The 18,182-nt window shown below is 59.2% G+C and overlaps 1 protein-coding gene across 1 annotated transcript; it reads right to left on the bottom strand.

Annotated features, from left to right (window-relative positions):
- Positions 1-11,654: 11,654 nt before the first annotated feature.
- Positions 11,655-15,651, bottom strand: LOC135288694 (uncharacterized). The gene is made up of 2 exons (XM_064402071.1): positions 13,919-15,651; positions 11,655-13,107 (listed from the first exon to the last, which is right to left on the bottom strand). The coding sequence occupies exons 1-2, from the start codon at positions 15,513-15,515 to the stop codon at positions 12,932-12,934; spliced, it is 1,773 nt and encodes a 590-aa protein (XP_064258141.1). The 5' UTR covers positions 15,516-15,651; the 3' UTR covers positions 11,655-12,931.
- Between the last annotated feature and the right edge of the window lie 2,531 nt (positions 15,652-18,182).

Raw genomic sequence — 18,182 nt, 5'->3', positions numbered from 1 at the left:
CAGGAACGTGGCACAGGGGGACAGTGTGGAGAGCCAGCACGGGCATGTGACAGCGAGGGGACACGGAAGGATGGCACAGAAATGGCACCGGGATGTGACACGGGATGGCACCGAACGTGACACAGGATGGCACCGGGATGTGACACGGGGATGGCACCGGAACGTGACACAGGGATGGCACCGGGATGTGACACGGGGATGGCACTGGAACGTGACACGGGGATGGCACCGGGATGTGACACGGGGATGGCACCGGAACGTGACACGGGGATGGCACCGGGATGTGACACGGGGATGGCACTGGAACGTGACACGGGGATGGCACCAGGACGTGACACAGGGATGGCACTGGAATGTGACATGGGGGTGGCACTGGAACGTGACACGGGGATGGCACCAGTACGTGACACGGGGACACAGGATGGAGATGACACCGGGAGGTGACACAGGACACAGAACAGAGATGGCACCAGGATGGCACAGGACGGAGGTGGCACCAGGAAGTGACACGGGGGACACTGGGATGTGACACAGGATGGAGGATGGCACCAGAATGTGGCAAAGGGATGGCACCGGGAAGTGACACAGGGACAGAGGTGGCACCACGATGGCACCGGGAAGTGACACAGGACAGAGATGTCCCCAGGCTGTGACAATGGGGACATGGCGCTGAAGGACACGGAGTGGTGGCCCGGGGACACGGACACGTCATGGGTGTGACATCGCAGGGCCCAATCCCAGGGATGTGACACTGGGATGTGACACCAAGGATGTGGCACCAAGGATGTGGCACCAAGGATGTGGCACCAGGGGAAGTGACACCAGGGAAGTGACACTGGGATGTGGCACCACGATGCGACACCAAGGATGTGGCACCAGGGAAGTGACACAGGATGTGACATTGGGGACACGGCCCCAGGGATGTGACACCAAGGATGTGACACCAAGGATGTGACACTGGGGACACGGCCCAGGGATGTGACACTGCGATGTGACACCAAGGATGTGACACTGGGGACACGGCCCAGGGATGTGACACCAAGGATGTGACACCACGATGTGGCACTGGGCTGTGACACCGAGGATGTGACACTGGGGACACGGCCCCGGGGATGTGACACTGCGATGTGACACCGGGATGTGACACTGGGGACACGGCCCGGGGTGGCCCCGGCTGCCGGGGCCGTGGTGGCACGGTGACAATCAGGGCCGGCCGTGTCCCCGCCGTGTCCCCGCTGTCCCCCAGGCCAGCAGGTGCAGTTTAGTGCATTGGGGGCGCGGGCGGCGCCGCCTCCCATCACCCTCATTAATTATTATTATTAATTATTATTATTAATTATTATTATTATAAATGCGCATGTGGAACCTGAGGGGCTGCGTCGGCGTCAGGCTCTGGGGACACTGAGGGGACATTGGGGGACATTGGGATGGACATGGGAGAGTGGGGACATGGGAAAATATGGGGGACATCGGGATGGGGACATTGGGATGGGGACATTGGGACGGGGAGGGGAGACACTGGGGGGACATTAGGAAACGAGGACACTGGGACATGGGGATGGGGACATTGGGGACACTGGGACATTGGGATGGACATGGGAGAGTGGGGATGGGGACATTGGGGACACTGGGACATTGGGATGGACATGGGAGAGTGGGGACATGGGAAAATATGGGAGACATTGGGATGGGGACATTGGGATGGGGAGGGGAGACACTGGGGACACTGGGACATGGGTGATGGGGACATGGGGACATTGGGGACACTGAGACATGGGGATGGGGACATGGGGAAGCACAGGGGTGACATTGGGGACACTGGGACATTGGGAAGGAGGGGATGGCGACATGGAGACACTGGGATGGGGACAGTGAGGACAGGGATGGGAAAGTGGAGGGTGGGGACATTGGGGACACGAGAGATGGGACATTGGGGACAGGGACACAGATGGGGGATGGCACAGGTGGACCTTGGGGACATCGGGATGGGGACAGGGGCAGCAGAGGGACACGAGTGACATTGGGGATACAGGAAGGGATGGCACAGGGGACACCGGGGACATGGGGGGGGGACACGGGCACAGGAGGGGTGCAGAGGCCACGCGGGGGAGGGGGTTTGGGACACGGGGGGACAGCTGGGGGATCCAGGTGACACCGGGGAGGGTTGGGGACAGCAGGGACAGCTGGGGGATCCAGGTGACACCGGGGAGGGTTGGGGACAGCAGGGACAGCAGGGGATCCAGGTGACACCGGGGAGGGTTGGGGACAGCTGGGGGATCCAGGTGACACCGGGGAGGGGGTGGGGAGGGCACTGGGGACATCGGGGCGGGGACACTGGTGGCACATCAGGGACGCGCGGGGGCTCTCGGTGCCACCCCCGTTGACGTCCTCGCGGCCCAAGGGTGTCACCGGGGGCAACGGGGGGGGGAGGGGACACGGGGACATCCCCCCAGCGTGGGCGGGAGCCGCGGGGACACCTTGGGGACAGCGGGGACAGGATGGCAGCGCACCGAGCGCCCCCGGACCCTCCCCCTCCTCATCCTCATCCTCCTCCTGCCCGGGGGGGGGGCCCGCAGGTGGGGGGGACAGAGGGGACAGGGGGGGACAGGGGGGACAGGGGGGATGGGGGGGACAGGGGGCATGGGGGGGACACGGAGGGGATGGGGGGGACAGGAGAGGGGTCCCAGGGGAGGGGTCCTGGGTGTCCTGGGGGGACACTGGGGACCCGGGGGGGACACTGGGGGGAGCCCAGGGCACGGGGAGGGGTCCTGGATGTCGGGGGGGAGGGGCCCGGGTGGCCTGGAGGGGACACCCAGAGGTGCCACCACCCCCAGGACCCCCCCCCGGGCTGGCCGTGGGGTGACCCCGCCCCCAGCCCGGGACCCCCGGCACCCCCAGTGTCCCCCCCGGACCCCCAGTGTCCCCCCCGGGAGCCCCCAGGCCGCGCTGCAGCGGGGACCAGCCCGGGGTGAAGTGCGGAACTGGGAGCACTGGGGGGAACTGGGAGCACTGGGAGGGCTTGAGGAGCACTGGGAGCACTGGGGACACTGGGAGGGGACACTGGAAGTTGCTGGGAGGTTACTGGGATGTTACTGGTGGCACTGGGAGGTCACTGGGGGTCACTGGGGTCACTGGGAGGTCAGTGGGGGTCACTGGTGGCACTGGGAGGTCACTGGGAGGTTACTGGGGTCACTGGTGGTACTGGGGGTCACTGGTGGCACTGGGAGGTTACTGGGAGGGTCACTGGATGTTACTGGTGGCACTGGGAGGTTACTGGGGTCATTGGGATGTTACTGGTGGCACTGGGAGGTCACTGGGAGGTCACTGGGGGTCACTGGTGGCACTGGGAGGTCACTGGGAGGGCACTGGGGGTCACTGGTGGTACTGGGGGTCACTGGTGGCACTGGGAGGTTACTGGGGGTCACTGGTGGCACTGGGGCGGAGCCCGCGCTGACTCCGCCCCCCAGCCCCGGTGCCCGCCCCGCCCCCCCCGGCTCCGCCTGGACGTCGCCCCCTCCCCCGAGTTCGGGCCGGCCCCGGGACCGAGAGCGGTGCCCGCGGGGGGACGCGTGTTCCTGCAGGGTGAGGGGACACGGGGACAGGGGAGGGGACACGGGGACAGGGGAGGGGACACGGGGACAGGGGAGGGGACCGTGTTCCTGCAGGTGAGGGGACAGAGGGGACACGGCGGGGGGGGCGTGTTCCTGCAGGGGAGGGAGGAACGGGGGGTCCCGATCCCCGTGTGCTCCCTGCCGACCCCCCCTGTCCCCTGTCCGGTGTCGCTGTCCCTGAGACCCCCCGTGTCCCCTGTCCGTGTCCCCGCAGGTGTCGCTGTCCCCCCGTGACTCCCCTGTCCCGGTGTCGCTGTCCCCTCTGTGATTCCCCTGTCGCTGTCCGTGTCCCTGTCCCGGTGTCGCTGTCCCTGTGACCCCCCCTGTCGCTGTCCCTGTCCAGTGTCTCTGTCCCTGTGACCCCCCGCCCCTGTCGCTGTCCGTGTCCCCGCAGGTGTCACTGTCCCTGTGAGCCCCCGTGTCCCTGTCCGTGTCCCCGCAGGTGTCGCTGTCCGTGTCCCTGTCCCGGTGTCGCTGTCCCTGTGACCCCCCGTCCCTGTCGCTGTCCCTGTCCCGGTGTCGCTGTCCCTGTGACCCCCGTGTCCCTGTCCGTGTCCCCGCAGGTGTCGCTGTCCCTGAGACCCCCCGTGTCCCTGTCCCTGTCCCGGTGTCTCTGTCCCCGTGACCCCCCGTCCCTGTCGCTGTCCGTGTCCCCGCAGGTGTCGCTGTCCCTGTGACCCCCCGTGTCCCTGTCCGTGTCCCCGCAGGTGTCGCTGTCCCTGTGACCCCCCGTGTCCCTGTCCGTGTCCCCGCAGGTGTCGCTGTCCCTGTGACCCCCGTTGTCCCTGTCCGTGTCCCCGCAGTGTCGCTGTCCCGCGCTCCCCCCGGGCTCGGTTTCTCGCTCCCGCGCTGTTTCGTGTCGCCGCGCTCGTCCCCGGGCCCCCCCGGGGTCCCCCCCGGTGCCGCGGCCCGCTCGTGGTGCTGCGGGGCGGCTGCGGCGCGGGGCGGGCGCGGCGGCGGCTCCGGGGCTCGTTCGTGCTCCCGGCGCGGTTCCCGGAGCCGCTGCAGTTCCTGCACTGCCGCCTGCGCCTCTGCCGCGGCCCCCGCGCACCGGCACCGGCACCGGCACCGGCACCGGCACCGGCACCCCGCCCCGGGCTGCCCACGGTACCGGCCCGGCAGCGGCGGCGGGCCGGGGCACCGCGGGACAGCGGGGGCGGGATAACGGGATAACGGGGTGGGATAACGGGATAACGGGGGTGGGATAACGGGATAACGGGGGTGGGATAACGGGATGGGATAACGGGATAACGGGGTGGGATAACGGGATAATGGTGGGATAACGGGATAATGGTGGGATAACGGGATAACGGGGTGGGATAACGGGATAATGGTGGGATAACGGGACAGTGGGAGCGGGATAACGGGATAACGGGGTGGGATAACGGGATAACGGGGTGGGATAACGGGGTGGGATAACGGGACAGTGGGGTGGGATAACGGGACAGCGGGAGTGGGATAACGGGATAACGGTGGGATAACGGGACAGCGGGATAACGGGATAACGGGGATGGGATAATGGGATAACGGGGTGGGATAACAGGGATGGGATAACGGGACAGTGGTGGGATAACGGAATAATGGGAGGAGGATAACGGGGGTGGAATAACGGGGATGGATAACAGGACAGCGATGGGAAAGGGATAACGGGGATGGAATAACGGGAATGGGGTAGCAATGGGATAACGGGATAACGGGAGGGGGATAACGGGACAGCGGTGGGATAACAGGGGTGGGATAACAGGATAGTGATGGGAATACGGCGATAATGGGGACTGGGATAACGGGGATGGGATAACAACGGGACTGGGATACCAGGAGTGGGATAACGGGATAACAGGGATGGGCTAACAGGACAGTAATGGGAATAATGAGATAACGGGATAACAGGATGGTGATGGGATAACGGGGGTGGGATAACAGCGGGATAGCGATAGGCTAACAGGAATGGGATAACGGGACAGTGATGGGATAACGGGATAGCAGGAATGACAGGATAACGGGGATAGTGGTGGGATAACGGGATAATGGGATAACGGGAATGGGATAATGGGATAGCAGGGGTGGGATAACAGCGGAATAGCGATGGGATAACGGGGATGGGATAATGGGAGTGGGGTAATGGGATAACGGGGATGGGGTAACGGGATAGTGATGGGATAACGGGATAACAATGGGGTAACAGGATAACAGGAATGGGATAACGGGGTAACGGCAGGATAGCGATGGGATAACGGGGATGATGGGGGTGGGATAGCGGGAGCGGGATAACAGGACAGCAGTGGGATAATGGGAATGGGGTAATGGGATAGCAATGGCATTACGGGCTAACAGGGGTGGGATAACGGGGATGGGATAACGGGACAGAGATGGATAACGGGGTGGGATAACGGGGATGGGATAACGGGATGGGATAACGGGACAGAGATGGGATAGTGGGACAAAGATGGGATAATGGGATAGAAATGGGATAACAGTGGATGGCAGTGGGATAACGGGGATGGGGGGTGGGATAATGGGAATGGGGTTGTGATGGGATAACAGGGATGGATAACAGGATAATGGGGATGGGATAATGGGAATGGGATACGGGGATAGCGATGGGATAACAGTGGGATGGCGGGGGGCCACAGTGGGACAGGGGGATAGCAGGGATGGGATACCGGGAATAGTGATGGGACAACGGGGGTGGGATAACAGCGGGATAGCAATGGGATAATGGGATGACAGCGGGGACAATGGGATAATGGGATGATGGGGGTGGGATAGGGGCATGGGATAACGGGGTAATGGGGATGCGATAATGGGATAATGGGAGTGGGACAGCGATGGATAATGAGGATGGGATAACAGAGTAGAGATGGAATAATGGGATAACGGGGCTGGGATAACGGGATAACAGAATAGCAGTGGGATAATGGGATAACGGGATAGCAGTGGGATAGTGGGATAGCAGGATAACGGGATAGAAATGGGATAGCGGGATAGCGGAGATGCGATAATGGGATAACAAGGGTGGAATAGCGATGGGATATTGGGATAACAGGATAACAGGGATGGGATAACAGGATAGCAATGGGATAATGGGATAACAGGATAACAGGGATGGGATAACAGGATAGCCATGGGATAATGGGATAACAGGATAACAGGGATGGGATAACAGGATAGCCATGGGATAATGGGATAACAGGATAACAGGGATGGGATAACAGGATAGCAATGGGATATTGGGATAACGGGGGTGGGATAACGGTGATAAGAGTATAGCAATGGGAAAACAGTGGGACAGCAGTGGAATAACAGGAATGGGATAATGGGAATGAGATAATGGGATAGCAATAGGATAACGGGATAGCAATGGGATAATGGGATAATGGGATAACAGGAGTGGAATAGCAATGGGATAACGGGATAACGGGATAACAGAACTGGGATAGCAATGGGATAGCAGGATAACAGGACAACGGGGATGGGATAACAGGATAGCAATGGGATAACGGGGTAATGGGGGTGGGGCAACAAGGATAACAGGATAATGGGATAGCAGTGGGACAACAGTGAGACAGCAGTGGGATAACAGTAATGGGGTAATGGGGATGGGATAACGGGAATGGGATAACGAGGATAGCAGGGGTGGGATAATGGGACATCGGGAATGGGATAATGGGGATGGGATAATGGGACATCGGGAATGGGATAATGGGGATGGGATAATGGGATGACAGCAGGGATAGCAATGGGATAATGGGGTAACAGGGATGGGATAACGGGATAGCAATAACGGCATAACATGGGATAACAGGACGCTGGGAATGGGGAATATTGGGAATGGGGACAGCAGGACGGGGGGCAGCCCTGAACCGGGAGTGGGACACGCTGGGGACACACCGGGAACAGGGCACAGCGGGAGCGGGGCCGTGGCAGCACCGGGACAGGGGGACACGGGGCCTCGGGAGGTGTCGCCCCCCGGTCCCCCCGTTAACCCCGCCCCTCCCCCAGTGCCGGGCCGAGCCCTGTCCCCGCCGAGGGGGCGGAGCCTCGGGCTCAGGCCCCTCCCCCCGGGCGCGCCCCCGCTCCGGCCCCCGGGCGCGCGCTGCGCACCGTGACCCGCCCGATCGTGGTGACACTGGGGACACCCGCCACCCCCCGCGCCCGGTACGGGACCCCCGGGCGGGGACACCCCCGGGACCCCCCCCTCGGGACCCCCCGGACCCCGAACTCCGCTCCAACCCCGGGACCCCCAACTGGGACCACCCCCACGAGACCCCCGGGCGGGGACCCACCCCCCAAACCCCCCAAACCCCCCGAACCCCCCGGGACCCCCAACCGAGACCCCCCTGGGGACCGCCCGTGATCCGGGACCCCCTGGCAGAGACCAAGGGACACCACCCGCACAACCGGGACCCCTCCCCAAGCCGGGACCCCTCCCCAAACCGGGACCACCCCCCACAACCGGAACCCCCAAATCCCCCCCCCCGCGGGCAGGAGGGACCCCCCGCTCCCGGTGCCCCCCAGTAACCGCCCCTCACCCCCCAGGTGCCCCCCCGGGGCTCCCCCCGCTGCCGCTCCCGCCGCCCCCGCCCCTCCTGCGCCCCCCCGCCCCCACCCCCGGAGCGGCCCCGGGACCCCCCCGCGGGTGAGTGCCGGGAATGGGGGGGGGCACCGGGACCCCCGGGACTGGGGGAATTTTGGGGGTCCCGGAGCCCCGATTGTCCTTTTGGGGGGGGTCCCGGAGCCCTCGGTTCTTCCCGGGGGGGGTTGGGGGATGGGGAGGAGACCCCCGGCTCTTTTTGGGGGAGGGGGTCCCCCAACTCCTGGGTCCCTTTTGGGGGAGGGGGGATTTTGGGGGTTCCCGGACCCCTTGGGGGGGCTTTGGGGGGCTGCGGGGGGGTCCCGAACTGCTCAGTCCCTTTGGGGGGTGGGGCTTGGGGGGATCCCGGATCGTTGGGTCTTTCCTGGGGGATTTTGGGGGGCTGGGGGGGGGGTCTCGGGGCTCTGGTTTCCCTTTTGGGGGGTCCCGAACCCCGGAGTCCTTTGGGGGGCGTTAGGGGGGAATTCGGGGGTCTCTGGCCCCGGGGGGGTTTAGGGGCGAGTTTGGGGGATCCCGGCTCCCCGATTTGGGGGGTCACGGCATTGGGGGGCTGACGCTGCCCCCCCAGCCCCCCCCGTGCCCCCCGGGGCCGTGGCCGCCGTTTCCTTCGGTGCCTTCGTGGTGGGGGCGGCGCTGGCGGGGGGGCTCTGGCTCGTGCACGGCCGGACAGGTGAGGGACCCCCCAAAGTCATCCCTGGCCCCCCAAAATAATGCCCTCAACATAATCCCCCTCCCCAAATAATCCCCAGTCCCCAAAGTAACTCCCAACCATCCCCCACCCCAAATAATCCCCACTCCCCCAAAATATCCCCCTCCCTAAAATAATCCATTCCCCCAAATATCCCCCCAAAATCCCCATCCCAAAAGAGCTCCCCGAAATAATCCCCACCCCCCAAAGAATCCCCCTCCCCAAAATAACCCCCCCAAAATTGCCCCCCTCCCCAGAACAATCCCCAGCCCCCCCCAAACCCCATCTCTGGGCCCCGCCCCCCCCAGACCCCCCAGGGCCGGGACTCCCCCAAAACTCCCCCTTTGCCCTCCCCAACCGCCCCAGGACCCCCCAACCCCCCCAGACCCCCAAAATTCACCCCCCCAATTCCCCTTTAACCGAGACCCCCCCAAAATCCTCGGAGTCCCTCCCCCACTCCCCCAGTTTGGGGTGGGACCTCCCCCTCCCCCTCTGATCTCTGCCCCTCCCCCCCGCAGCCCCCCGGGGCCCCCCCGGCCCCAGCGCCGCCCCCCAGCCCGGGAGCAGCCAGGTACTGGGGGGACTGGGGGGACTGGGAAGGGTTACTGGGAGCACTGGGGGGGACTGGGAGGGACACGGGGGACACTGGGAGTACTGGGGGGCACTGGGAGCACTGGGGGGAGGCACTGGGGGGGCACTGGGAGCACTGGGGGGGGCACTGGAAAGGGATACTGGGAGCACTGGAGGGGCGCTGGGGGGCACTGGGGAGGATCTTGGGGGAACTCGAGGGACGTGGGAGTACTGGGAGAGGATACTGGGAGCACTGGGGGGAACTGTCATACTGGGGACACTGGGCGTGGCACATGGGATACTGGGGGCACTGGGGGGGATACTGGGAGCACTGGGAGGGGATACTGGGAGCACTGGGAGGGGATACTGGGAGCACTGGGGGGATACTGGGGGACTGGGCGGGCACTGGGAGCACTGGGGGGGGGGATACTGGGGGCACTGGGGGGATACTGGGAGCACTGGGGGGACAGAGGCCCCCAGGAGTGACAGGGACCGGGGGGTTTTGGGGACCCCGCTGGGCCAGGCTGGGCTGTGCGGGGAGGGGTGTGGGTTGGGTCTGCGCTGTCACTGTCACTGTCACTGTCACGGTCCCTGTCCCCGTCCCTGTCCCCGTCCCTGTCCCCGTCGCTGTCCCCGTCCCTGTCCCCGTCGCTGTCCCCGTCCCTGTCCCCGTCGCTGTCCCCGTCGCTGTCCCCGTCGCTGTCGGGCGATGTTGGCAGCTCCGAGCGCTCGGGCTGGGCCGCTCCTGAGGACGAGGAGGCGGCGGCAGCGGGAGATGGCAGCGCGGGCTCCGCCGGCCCCGAGCCAGCGCTCCCGGCCCGGCCCCGGCCCCGCAGCGCGGCCCGGGAGGGAAGAGCTGCCCCGGACGGTTCGCTGGGAGGGGAGGCAGCGGCGGGAGCCGCGGTGTTCATTAATCACAAGTTCTGCCGCCTGGAGCCAATGAGCGCCGGCGCCTTCGCTCCTTAAAATCTCCCGATCGGGCAAAGCTCGGCTGCTGGGGGAGCGGGGAGCGGCCTTGGGGACCCCCGACCTCTGGGGACCCCTCCGGTCTTTGGGGACCCCCCCGGCTTTTGGGGACCCCCGACCTCTGGGGACCCCCCCGGCCTTTTGGGAGCCCCGGCCTTCGGGACCCCCGCCCTTTGGGGACCCCCCCGGCCTTTTGGGACCCCCGGCTTCTGGGGACCCCTCCGGTCTTTGGGGAACCCCCCCGGCTTTTGGGGACCCCCGGCTTCTGGGACCCCCCCGGCCTTTTGGGAGCCCCGGCCTTCGGGACCCCCCGCCCTTTGGGGACCCCCCCGGCCTTTTGGGACCCCCGGCTTCTGGGACCCCCGGCCTTTGGGGACCCCCAGCCTTTTGTGGAACCCCCCCGGCCTTGGGGGACCCCCGGCCTTTGGGACCCCCGGCCTCTGGGACCCCCGGCCTTGGGGACCCCCCGGCTCCTGCTCTGTGCTAAGAATGCAATCTGCCAATCTCGAGGTGCGGCTTGGCTCCATCCCCCATCGCTGTGCCCCGGGGGGCTCAGGGTGCCCTCCAGGCTGGCAGCAGCCAGAGCAGCCCCCGGGTTTGGGGTTCGGCGAGCGGAGCGCACTGGGGGCTGCCGGGGGTCCCGTGGGGGGCGAGCGGGAGCTTCAAGGGGTCCATAATGGAAGGCTGGAGGAGGTTCCAGGGGTGCCCCGAGAGAAGAGAAGGGGGGTCCGGGCTGTGCAGGAGGCTCGCAGTGCCAGCAAACAGCGGCTGCCGAGGGCGCCCGTGCCCGGGAACGGGCGGGTCGGGGGTCCCGGTTCGGGGTAAGGGGGCACAGGGGGGTCCCGGCGGCGGAGAAGGGAGAGCAGGGGGTCTCCGTGCCCAGGAGCAGAGGCTCGGGAGGGTCCCCGTGCCCGGGAGTTGGGGGGGTCCCGGTGCCGGGGTCCCTCTGTCCCCTCGCTGTCCCCGGAGCGCCCCCAGACCCAGCGCTGGAGCCGCCGCGCGGCTCCGCCCCGGCCCCGCCCCTGCTCGCCATTGGCGCCCCCGCCGCGCGGCAGCCAATGGCAGCCGGCAGCATCCGTGACGTCACCAGTCGCTGGGCAGATCCCAGAGGCGCCGTTTGGGAGGCGCGAAAGTGCCCGAGGGACGCGGCGGGGGCGGGGAATCCCTGGGAATTGCCCCGGGACCCCCGGGATCGGCCCTGGATCACCTGGGTCCCGTCCATCCCATTCCCGGGTCCCTCATTCGCGGGGTCCCTCATTCCCAGAGTCCTTCATTCCCAGGGTCCCTCAGTTCCAGGGTCCCTCATTCCCCGGGTCCCTCATTCCCAGGGTCCCTCAATTCCCGGGTCCCTCATTCGCGGGGTCCCTCATTCCCGGGGTCCCTCAATTCCCGGGGTCCCTCAATTCCCGGGTCCCTCAATTCCCAGGGTCCCTCATTTCCCGGCTCCCTCAATTCTCGGGTCCCTCATTCCCGGGGTCCCTCATTCCCGGGGTCCCTCAGTTCCAGGGTCCCTCAATTCCCGGGGTCCCTCATTCTCAGAGTCCCTCATTCCCCGGGTCCCTTAATTCCTGGGGTCCCTCATTCCCGGGGTCTCCCTTTCCCAGCGCATCCCCAATCCCAGTTCCGACCAGTGCTCCCAGTGCCATCCCCGCATCACTCCCAGCCTGACTTCAGTGCTCCCAGTGCCATCCAGTGCTCCCAGTTCACTCCCAGTTCATCCCCTGAGTGCTCCCAGTTCACCCCCTAAGTGCTCCCAGTTCACTCCCAGTGCTCCCAGTTCACCCCCTGAGTGCTCCCAGCTCACTCCCAGTGCCCTCAGTTCACACCCAGTGCTCCCAGTTCTCTTCAGAGCTCCCAGTAGGACTCCCTGGTTCCCCCCAGTGCTCCCAGTTCCCCCCAGTGTTGCTTTGACTTGGACACTTGGTGCGAGGACACGAGACTTGACTCCATGTTGATCAGAAGGCTGATTTATTATGATATATATTATACTAAAATGCTACATTATAACTATCCTAAAAAGAACAGAGAGAAGAAGATCAGAAGGCTACAAAGACAAGAATAGAACAAGAATGAATAACAAAAATCCTGTGACTGCTCACAGCCTTGGCACAGGTGGCTGTGATTGGTCACTGATTGAAAACAATCCACATGAACCAATGGAAGATGCACCTGCGGCATTCCACAGCAGCAGACAGTTATTGTTTACATTTCTTTCCTGAGGCCCTCAGCTCCTCAGGACAGGAAAAATCCTAGCAGAGGCTTTTTCACTAAAAATCCTGGCAACATCTCACCCTTTTAAATTATTAAATTAAATAGAAAAAGAAATGTTTGCAATCTCTTCTACTGGGCCCTTGCAGAAGAGAGAACAACACCTCTTGAGGTTCATCTGTTGCCAATCAAAATCTCAATCATCTGCTGATGTGGAATGGTCAGGGAAATTCTTCACCTGTAGAACATTCAGGGAAATTCTTCACCTATCAAACATCTAATTATATCATATCACTATAACAATCTTAAAATATAAGAAAATGCAAAAAACATGCAGAGAAAGTTCATTGTTTCAAGTCCAAACAGCTGAATTTCAGGACAGAGTCCATGGACTGAAGATGTTCTTCTTGGACATCTCTGGAAGTCCCCTTTGGTCCTGAAACAGGCTTGCAGAATCCTGAAACAAAGAACTGCTAAAGAAAACCAAGAATTAGCAAACAATTCATTGTCAGTCATGAAACAATTCAGAGAAAATTCTCTGGAATGCCCTGGCCACAGCCCTTCATTGAACCACTTGGGCTGAGGCTAACTTTTGGCTTTTCAATGCTTTTGAGCTGCTAGCTCTTTCCACTTTTCTTTTTTTTTTTTTTTTTTTTTTTTTTTTTTTTTTTTTTTTTGATCAGAAGAAGAGTAGCAGCAGCAGAGGGTCTCTAGGACCTTTGGGTGGCCCTGGTCCTGGTGGGCGGACCAGAGAACCCAGACCTGGCTCACAGAATGGTGGCCCAGGTCCCTGCGGGGAAAGCAAAGTCCCCAAACCCAGCACTGGACGGGGCGGTGGCCCCAGCCCAGGGAAATGAGCCAAATGGCCCAGAACCAGCCTGTGAGGCGGGCTCTGTGTGCTCAGAATCTGGCAGGACCATGCTGCCAGCGTCCTGAGAGCAGAAATGACCCACTGCTTCCTCCCCCCAGCGGCACCAGTGCACACCGGCAGCTCGGGAAGAGAAGCTTTCTCAGGAATTGTCATCCCAGATCTGAGGGTTTCTTGTCCCCAGAGCAAGCGAGCAATGCTTGCTTTGCTCTGTCTTTCTTGCTCCTGCAATGAAAATGCCACTGCTCCTGCTTTCTGCCCCTCGGCACCACCATCCCCACTGGGCTGGGAACCAGAGGCAGATGCCACAGGAGCCAACTCCCCCACGCCGCTGGGGCGCTCGGGGGAAGGCAGGCACCCCAACCCCCAGGGAGAAGCCCCCGACCACACACGAAATGACCCAGAAACCATACTGATTTTGAACACAGCCAGCCGAACTGCTCCTGCAGTCAGCTGGAGGGCCACGCCTCCTCCACGGAAGGACAGGCTCTTCGCAGGGTCTGATGCGAATGACGGGGCTTCAAAAACCTGCGGGACAACTGGGGTGGGTGGTGCGGGCAGCACGGGCGCTGGTGTCGGCTCTTGAGGCGATCCCGTGGGCTCAGCACCATTCTCGGCAAGCTCTTGCACTGCAATTGGATCGGCAGGGAGCGGCGGGACAGGCGGGGGCGGCGGGCTCGGAGCGGGGTCGGCTCTCGCCGGCGCCGCCTGCACCGTTGCGAATTCAGTTGCCGGCTGGGATGCAGAGAAAGAAGAAGACACGGAGGCAGCTCCTGCAGCTCCCGGGGACAGCAGCACAGCCGGGGAATCACTGTTGTTGATCGCGCTGCCTGGCAACACGGGCGGATCGGCGGGAGGCGGTTCCGGGTGCCGCGGCGCAGGCGCAGTCATCAGAGCCGGCGGAGCTGGCTCGGGCGGCTGAGGCGGAGCCTCCGGCTCCGGCGCCTCCCGCGGGGCCGGCTGAGGCGGAGCCTCCGGCTCCGGCGCCTCCCGCGGGGCTGGCTGAGGCGGAGCCGCGGGGTCCGGCGCCTCCCGCGGGGCTGGCTGAGGCGGAGCCGCGGGGTCCGGCGCCTCCCGCGGGGCTGGCTGAGGCGGAGCCGGATCCGCCCCCTCCCGGGGTGGGGGAAGCGGAGAATTCCGCGGTGGAGCGGGCGGGGCCGGCCCGGAAAGCGGCGGGCTCGGCTCCCCATCCCCCCCAAGAGAAGGAGCGGGGGGGGAAGGCAGATCTGTTTGCTCCGAGGGAGCAGAGAAAAACTTTTGCTCAGCTGTGGGCTGTGCGGGGGGGCAGCAAACCCGCGGTTCGTCTTCTTTGAGAGGCTTCTTTCGTGCTGAAGCTGGCGGGGACAGCAAGCGACTGCGCGCCTGAGCCAGGATGTCCCTCGCATTGTGCAATGTTTTCAAATTAAAAAGATAAATGTATATGTGCACTAGAAACACCTCTGGGTACCCAACACCCTGGCCTAGTGCCCAATGAAAAGCAGCGTCCATGAGCTCCCATAAATCGAAATCAAGGGAGTAGACGACATTTGTAAAAAATCTATGAAATTTTGCCCATTTGAAAAACTCATAACAATCTCTCTCCCACTGATGATAAGGAATTCTGTTCCTGTGTCCCCATCTGCACCAGAATTTAATAACTTTCTCCTCTGACGCAGTAAACGGAACCTGAGCTTCCGAAGGTACCTTTTCCCAACTTTCCTCCCACCTTTTGCGAATGGCAGGATCTTCAGAAAGGGAAAAAATAACAGTACCTTTAGACAGTGTCCTTGTGGATCCAGCTGTGCAGCTCTGCTGCTCTGCGGTCTCTGGACACAATGTCCAGGAAAGTCCAACAGGTTCTCCTGCTTGCCTTGGCTGTGAACTCTGCCCATCTTCAGGGTCTCGTTTCTTCAGCTCCAGGCTAGATTCCATGGTCACTCTTGGGGTGACCATCAGTTTCACACGTCCAGGGGTCACCAATTGTTGCTTTGACTTGGACTCTTGGTGCGAGGACACGAGACTTGACTCCATGTTGATCAGAAGGCTGATTTATTATGATATATATTATACTAAAATGCTACATTATAACTATCCTAAAAAGAACAGAGAGAAGAGATCAGAAGGCTACAAAGACAAGAATAGAACAAGAATGAATAACAAAAGTCCTGTGACTGCTCACAGCCTTGGCACAGTTGGCTGTGATTGGTCACTAATTGAAAACAATCCACATGGACCAATGGAAGATTCACCTGTGGCACTCCACAGCAGCAGACAGTTATTGTTTACATTTCTTTCCTGAGGCCCTCAGCTCCTCAGGACAGGAAAAATCCTAGCAGAGGCTTTTTCACTAAAAATCCTGGCAACACCCCAGTGCTCCCAGTTCACTCCCTGAGTGCTCCCAGTTCATTCCCAGTGCCCCCAGTTTACTCCCAGCGCTCTCAGTTCACTCCCAGTGCTCCCAGTTCCCCCCAGTGCTCCCAGTTCCCCCGTGCTCTAATGAAAAACTCCCTTATTAAAAGCTGAATAAAGGACTTTAACAAAGATTAACGGGAGCAGGAGCACAGGGCAGAGGTTATGGTATAAATACACATTAGAGAATTGGCTTTATGCAGACAATAAAATAAATTTTATATGTGTGACGTTAAAGTAACTTTGTTACAAAGATGCAGCTTTTATTTCTGGCGTTAATTAAGCTTAGTTGGCTTGGTTTGGAAAGACAGGTGTCTGCTGAGGAGGGCAGGAGCCTCCCCTGGAATGGAAAATGGAAATCCCCGCTCTCCAAATTGTTATAAATCTGAAATTAAGGAGATGGAAATGTTGGAAATGCGGCTGCAGTTATCCTGGAGTGTCAGGGGTGGCTCTGCTGGAGCAGGATCCTGCAGCAGCGTGGAGTCTCCCTCTGGAGATCCCGTGGAAGAGGCAGCTGCTCCTCTGGGAATCCAGGGAGAAGCCGTGCTGGCGTTCCAGAAATGCTGGGAAGGATGAAAGTTTGACAGGGAACTCTCACAGATATGGATGCTTGGCAGAAAGATTTTTGAGTGTGGAATCTGAAGAAGGAATAGAAATGAAAGCAAGTTTGGATGTAGAAGAAAAGTGCTGAGCCAGTCTTGCTGGATAACTGAGAAGGCAAAGGGTATGTTAGTTAGAAGGGGTTTTTATGGCTCAGAGGAAAGGATAAAGCCACCTGAAAGAAGAAGATGTTTTACCAAGCAGAAGGATTCCACGGTCCAACAAGACAGCCGATTTGCAAGGAGAGAAAAGGTCTCAGAATTTTCCACTGCAAGAAAGCTGAAAAACTTCTAGCCTCAACTGTAACATACTAACTTCTAGTGATTGGAGAATAGTAACATGAATATGGTAATGATAGTAGTTAGGATAGGCTAGAGATAAAAGTGAAGGTATAGACTGGTTCTTATGGATTAAGATGCTCAGCAGGGAAAAGTATAGAATGCATTGTAAGCAAAATTCAAGGGTCTTCAGGCTGGACTCCAGCTGGAGCTGACAGCTGTAGGCACAGGCTGTGTCACCCCGAGCCCGGACTGCTGTGATGTACTGGATACAATAAACTGCATTTTGAAGAATCTCCTGGAGCCCCACATCTGTCATTGAGGCTCTTACAGAGAAACTCAAGATTATATCCAGGTAGGAACGCTTGGCTCCTCCCTCTGGGCTCACATCTCCCAGTGGATGCTGCAGTTCTTATCAGTTCTACAGTTATCAGCAGGTGTCCGCCCAGAGGAGGAGAGGGTGTGGAGGAGATCAGGAAAACTGCCTGCTTAGCAGAAAACAACTGCCTAGAGATGGCAAAGAGAACACAATCTGCCTGGCAAGCCAGGAAAATCACACATGTAAAATCCATTTTAATATTTGTGAGAAGCCAATATTATAAAATGGTATTTTCATTATATATTAAAAACCCCCAAATCTATATCTATATCTATATCTATATCTATATCTATATCTATATCTATATCTATATCTATATCTATATCTAATATATCTATAACTATATCTATATCTATATCTAATATATCTATATCTATATCTATATCTATATCTATATCTATACCTATATGTAATCTATCCAATATATCTATATCTATATCTATATCTATATATCTATATCTATATCTAATCTATCTATATCTATATCTAATATATCTATATCTATATCTATATCTAATATATCTATCTATATCTATATCTATATCTATATCTATATCTATATCTATATCTATATCTATATGTAATCTATCCATATCTATATCTATATCTAATATATCAATATCTATATCTATATCTATATGTAATCTATCCATATCTATATCTGTATCTATATCTAATATATCTATATCTATATCTATATCTATATCTATATCTATATGTAATCTATCCAATATATCTATATCTATATCTATATCTATATCTATATCTATATCTATATGTAATCTATCCATATCTATATCTATATCTAATATATCTATATCTATATCTATATCTATATGTAATCTATCCATATCTATATCTGTATCTATATCTAATATATCTATATCTATATCTATATCTATATCTATATCTATATCTATATCTATATCTAATATATCTATATCTATATCTATATCTATATCTGTATCTGTATCTATATCTAATATATCTATATCTATATCTATATCTATATCTATATCTATATCTAATATA

Source organism: Passer domesticus, chromosome 34 (genome assembly GCF_036417665.1).
Source record: "Passer domesticus isolate bPasDom1 chromosome 34, bPasDom1.hap1, whole genome shotgun sequence".
Taxonomy (NCBI): Eukaryota; Metazoa; Chordata; class Aves; order Passeriformes; family Passeridae; genus Passer; species Passer domesticus.
The sequence above is the reverse complement of the archived record's forward strand: the minus strand, read 5'-3'. Positions and strand labels throughout refer to the sequence as shown.

Coding starts and splice junctions, on each gene's coding strand:
- LOC135288694 (XM_064402071.1), bottom strand. CDS start 15,515: ATGGAGTCAAGTCTCGTGTCCTCGCACCAAGAGTCCAAGTCAAAGCAA. Junction 13,108..13,918: donor GCTGGCTGTGTTCAAAATCA/GTATGGTTTCTG, acceptor TTTCTTTAGCAG/TTCTTTGTTTCAGGATTCTG.